The following is a 6,000-nucleotide window of genomic DNA, read 5'->3' as shown; positions in this document are numbered from 1 at the left end:
GAGCGCGGCGCGGCCCTCCCGCCTCCGGCCCTCGGCCCCGGGCGGCTGGGTGCCGGCCGGGCGGCGGGGGCTGCTCGCGGCGGCGGGGGGGTGGGTGGGGAGGGCGGGCGGCCCGGCGGCCTCCTCTTCCACCGCCCCCCCCAACCACCACCCCCCCGCCCTCCCCGGTGTCTGTTTCTCTCTCTGGTCGGAGGCGGCGGTAATGGCGGATGGTGGGTTGTGGCGCCGGCGGCGGCTGCTGTGAGGGACGATGAGTTCCTCCTTCGTGCCGAACGGGGCCAGCCTGGAAGATTGTCACTGTAACCTCTTCTGCCTGGTGAGTGCCGGGCGGGGGCCGCGGCGGGCGGGCGGTGGGGGAGGGGCCGCGAGGTGCGCCCTTGGGCCGTGGGGGAGGGGGGCCGGGTCGGATCCAGATGCCCGCGTCCCCCGGCGAGGCCCGGCCCGAGCCGGCGCCGCGGGAGCCCCGCACCGGCCCGGAGCCGCCGTCCTCGCCCGCCGTCCCGGGCTGCCCTGGGAGCGTCGGCCTGTTCTCCCGTTTCAGACACTTTTCTCACCCGCGGTCCTGTCTCCCAACTTGGGCTCCTTTCCTGGCAGGACAGCGGCATTTCCCTCTTGTGTTGCTGGCTTAACTGTTGCTTGTCTCCTTATTGACCGTGTATCCCTTTTCTGCCACTTTGTATTATTGCCCATTCTCCCACTGCCTGGCTCTGCTCCTCTTGTTTTCCCTCGATAAACGAGACCCCGGGACTTAGCACTCTTTTAATTTTACGTGCTGTTCTTTATAAAGATGAGTCAAACTGTAGGGGGTTCGTTTGTTCTTGGGGGACTTCAGACTCTTAAAAAAAACAGTGAATGCCATTCCGTAGTTTTTCTTTTAAACTTTGAAAACAGTTGGAGGTTTTGACAATCTGTAGCCGACTTGCTTTTATTACAACAGTAGGTTTGTGAGAGTGGAGCGAACTTATGGAAGAGATGCTATGGTTCTGGGCTAAATATTTTTATACAGAAGGCTGCTCCTCCTCTTACTGAAAAGTCAGGGGGAAGCTGGCTCTACGGATGGCAGTTGTGTTGGTTGGCCCGGGTCTGGGAACATCTCAATAAAGACTTTCAAAAGTACCAACTGTTGCAAATACTCAGTCTGCAGTTGGATAGGAGCTTAGCTTCATCAGTGATTTGAAGTTTCGGTAACTTTCTTTTTTTCATTTTCCCTGTCCTATGAGAAATATTAAGAGTGTGTGATAGGTAAGTGAATTGAGTGGGCGGAGCACAACTAGTTGGCAAGTGTAAACTGCCAGTCATGTATCAGCAGTTTCATTTTTGGCACCTTCAGCTTGCACTTTTAAGTTAGATTAAAAAATTACTGAATTCATGCTGATAATTTCTTTTACGATACTAAATTGAGATCTTGAATGCCTTTCCCCCTTATAAAATGTTTCTTGTACAATATCCATTAATCAGCATCTCTTCAGATATAGTAGACAAACAGCAGGTCTTACATTTCTGTCTTCTCCAACTCAGTCTATTTTTGGTACTTTTAGGATCGGGTTCTTTGAAGATAAGACTAGCACAAATCTGACAGTTCTTTGTGAGCAGCTATTTGACTTTTCCTTAAAGGGATATGTAAAGATTTAACAAGAATGTTTTCATTTGTAGTTGAGATTTCTTTTCGTTACAGCTGTGACGTCTATAAACATGGAATGATGAATCTTTAAAAGTTAATTTTGTAGTAAGTTTGATACCAAGAAACAAATGTAACCAGTAAGAACAGAATTTAGGACTGAGAGCAAATGTTTACTCAGTGTGCAGTATTAAAGTCTGTTTATATTTAACATTATTAAAGCTTTTTAATTTATCCTTGGGACACATTTATTGACTTGTATTCAGTGACATGTCAGTATTAATTTTTTCAGTGTCTTTGTTCTTTTCCTTTAATTTTTGGTTGTTGAATTATCAGAAAAAGCTTTTTTTCCCCCCTTTCTTTTTTGGTCAGTTTGTTTTCAGTATCTCAAGGATATGTTGAAAAATTGTAATGTCTTAATGAAATAGGGGACTTTAATAGTGAGGACTTTTGATTTTGAGTGAATATGCAATAATAAAAAAATCATACTTTGTTTTCCTCAGGCTGACTTGACGGGAATTAAATGGAAGAGATACGTGTGGCAAGGCCCAACTTCTGCCCCTATTCTGTTTCCGGTGACAGAGGAAGACCCCATTTTGAGCAGTTTTAGTCGCTGCCTTAAGGCAGATGTACTTGGTGTTTGGCGGCGTGATCAGAGACCTGGAAGAAGAGAATTGTGGATATTTTGGTGGGGTGAAGACCCCAATTTTGCTGACCTAATTCACCATGACTTATCAGGTGAAAGCAGCTTATCATTTCTAACTTAAAGATACAGCAATGTTGTATACTTTTCCTAAAAACATTTGTATTACAAATGGAGATGTTTTTGGTGGAACATTGTTTACTGTGAAACCAGACAAAAATTCAGCTTCATGTTTTATTTCACTGCGGTTATTTTACTTTACTGAAAATTATGCGTTTTATGGCAGGATTTTTGAGCCTTGAATAACTTTATTCTTTCTTCCACCTCCCAGCTTTCTCATGAATTTCTGGCAGACAGCCCAAGGAAGGCATGTTAGTAAATAAAATTAAGAAAAATGGAATTGGGGAGCATTTCCTAACAAAGTCAAAAAATACTTTTGAAACCAAGTGTAACTCATCTTTGAGTCAATTCTGCTACTACTCTCTTCTGTGTAAATATGCACACAGTTGTAGAAATATTTGGAAATACTGTAACTTTCTCATGTGCTTTTTTTTTTCCCCCTAGGCATATAGTTTTTTCAGTATTTTTATTTGTGGTTGTTAAATTATTAACAAATGAAGGCTTATGTTAATTTTCTTATTCTTGGAATGTGATTCTTTTATTTTAGGTACTGTTCCATCAAAGACTGTCTTTGATATGAAACAGTGCCAACTTGTTCAGCTTTTATAGTGGGACATGTGTCACTGAAAAGTTAGGGAAGTAATTTTATTATGAGCAAATTGATAAGATTATTTCTGTCTTATTTTCTTGATATTTAGGACCAAATGTTACTTTCAAAAGAGAAACTATAATTCTTCATGTAATACTGAAGCTTGTGTTTACTTTAGAGTCCATGTTAACTGAATTTTTGATGATAGGGATGTAAATGATTAGTTGTTGGCTGCAATGTACCAAAGATTTCAGTATGATGTAACATAATGATTCTTGACGAGAAAATTGAGGATTTTTAGGTAACTGAAAAAATTTTCTTATTGGAAATCAAGTACTCTGGAGTTTCTATTTGATCTATAGAACTTATTTTGTTTTTGGATGTATGTAATCCAGGTAACTATCTCAAACAAGCACTTAAGACCAGTGTTTGTGCAGGAATGTGTATGTCACATTTTTTATCTTCAAATTAACAAACCCTTCAGTCTTAATATTTATTTTTGACAGTGATTGCAATTCTCTTATGATCAGTGCTTTCCAGCTTTTCTAATAAGATCCTGCTAGAGAGTCTAGCCCTTATTTTTAAGTATGTAGTGTGGTTCTAAATATATTAAATGAGTTTGTATATATGTATGTGTATATGATCTATGCATATACGTCAGACTATAATATTCCTTTACAGAATCAGCAAGGTGATGCTTTGTAATTGTCATGCCAAAAACTAAGCCTGCCAGCTTCCTTTTTCTTTCATTGACTTTAGGTATGCTTGAGTTATTTTAATCTTGAAGTGATTATAAATACCACCTTACTAAAATATTTGAAGACTTTTAATATTATTGATAATATAGATAAACTATTATGCTGACTTGGAAGTTTCGGTCTTCTTAATAAAGTTAGAACATCTGAACAGACCATTTCCCTCTCCCCACCCCCTCTCCCCCAGATTCCATGAAATACATTTCGTGGAATCAAACATAATCTTAACAGTTAAGTAGTATTAGTATTACATTAGTAGGACTAACATTTTGAAAATTAAAAGCCTATTAAAGTTAACTGTGAACTGGCGTGATGTATATTAAAATACTATGTGGGGAGTTTTATTTTCTGTTTTAAATAGGTTTTCTCCTGAAAATTCGCAGCTATTAAATTTTTTTCTCTAGTTTGCTTGTAAGCATAATTATTTAAAATAGTGCTGCCTGTACTTTAAAATATTTATTTGAACATAATGAAAGTAATTTTGGAAGTTTAGGCTTTACTTGTCAGATTTTCCTGAATGCCAATTAACTTAAGAATTTATCAGTGAAAGCAATTAAAATAGTAAACCTAAATATAGTAATGGTTATATGTAATCATATTTTCTGTTCCAAAGTCTGTCTGGTACTATCTTAAACAGTTTGTGTAGCCAATGGTATTTTTATAATGTTTTAGCTTTTTTTTTTAACCTGTCATTTACTTTAGAATGTTTTTACTTAAATCAGACATATCTTAAAGAATAATAAGGTCTTTTCAGATGGAGTAGATTTGTCTCGCCCTTTTCTTTGCTCCAGGGACACCGTCTGCCTCCCTTTTGGGGTAATTAGTCTGCCGCTGTCTCTCGAGCTAACCCCTTTTTCATTTCTTCCCATCTGTGGCACTCCATCCCCTTCTTTTAAGCTCCCCTGAGAAGAGAGCAGCTGGACAGTAGGGGTGGCATCAGCTGCTGGAGGCAGTCCTGAGTTGCAAGTGGAGGTGTGGTAGCGAGGAGAGGGGAACCGGAAGGACCCAGGTGGTAACTAAAGAGCTGGTTAATTTAGCTTGAGTGTGCTCTTTGCAGGCAATGTCTTTCTGTTTGGTTCAGCAGCTACCACATCTTGTTACTGAAATATTTGTGATTGTGGCAGTAACATTGCTGTTCTTGGTGAGAGAAGGCAGAAGCCATTCCTTTTTGCAGATGAGAATTCTCAGTGTTTCATATTAAGTCAGTAATAAAACTACAAAATTGCCTTTGTTTCACCCTATGAATTTCATTTGTGTCATTCATAGTATATTTTTTTTTAAGTAACTTTTTGTTTGAAAATAGGTGTAGATTTCCATAAATTTAACAGAGACAGTATAGACTTCTCTGAGTTACATCTTCCATCAAAACGGTGCATTTTCCACAGCTAATGAAACAGTACTGATATATTGATATTGGTATTACCTAAATCGATAGTTTCTTTGGTTATCCTTTATTTTTACTTAATGCCCTTTTTTATCCTATGATCTCATCAAGGATACTATATTACATTTAGTTGTCATGTTTCCTTTGACTGTTCTAGACTCTGACAGTTTCTCAGACTTGCTTTATTTTTAATGATCCTGGTAGTTCTGAAGAGTCTAGTCAAGTTCCATTGCTAAGGTTCCATAGTGCATTTTTAATTTCTGCCTGCCTCTTACATGTAGCACATGTCTGGGTCACCTTCCTTTCAAGTTTTGCTAATGTGTAGAAATAGAATGTAAACTAGTTTTACTGATAATTGGTAAAAGTCTTTTACAGCAAGCCAAATCTGATTTGATACTTTAACCCTCAGTTCGAAGTTTATTGTTGTCACTGTTGGCTTTTAGTTTTTCCCTTGAAACAAAAATAAAAACAACTACCCTCTCTCTGAGGTTTGCATCTTAAAAAAATTTATAGTAGCTAGAATGTGATGAGACTCTGAGAAAACTGATACCCTGAGAATTGAAAAAACAGAATCAGTCAGGGCTAAAAATATTTCTTTTTCCTGACTCCTGTGGTAATAATGCAGGATTTTAGCGACATATCCAAATACTTTTATTATAACAGTTTCATCGTAAATACTGTCAAATAGGTCATTGTTTAGTCTTAGAATTTAATTTTGGATGCTTTTACTGAAGGATATCAATTATAGTGGAATTTAACCTTAAGTGACAGCTTTAACAAGATTGACAAATAGATAAATAGCAGCCGAGTATAGCAGTCTAGTGTTAGTCAACTAAAAATTTATTTTATGCCCCAGGTAGCCTGAAGAGAGTTAATTCATTTCTGTCTTCT

At 38.8% G+C, this 6,000-nt stretch overlaps 1 protein-coding gene across 1 annotated transcript in view; it reads left to right on the top strand.

The window, feature by feature from the left end:
- Nucleotides 1-96: 96 nt before the first annotated feature.
- Nucleotides 97-6,000, top strand: part of MED13 (mediator complex subunit 13) — a 99,872-nt gene continuing 93,968 nt past the window's right edge. Inside the window, exons 1-2 of the mRNA XM_040244162.1 lie at nucleotides 97-316; nucleotides 2,122-2,356. Coding sequence (XP_040100096.1) covers nucleotides 251-316; nucleotides 2,122-2,356 — 301 coding nt within the window. The 5' untranslated portion in view covers nucleotides 97-250. The remainder of the gene's footprint in view (nucleotides 317-2,121; nucleotides 2,357-6,000) is intronic.

The sequence above is a fragment of the Oryx dammah genome, unplaced genomic scaffold, assembly GCF_014754425.2.
Source record: "Oryx dammah isolate SB20612 unplaced genomic scaffold, SCBI_Odam_1.1 HiC_scaffold_8, whole genome shotgun sequence".
Taxonomy (NCBI): Eukaryota; Metazoa; Chordata; class Mammalia; order Artiodactyla; family Bovidae; genus Oryx; species Oryx dammah.
Note: the sequence above shows the minus strand (reverse complement) of the source record. Positions and strands in the feature narration are given on the sequence as shown.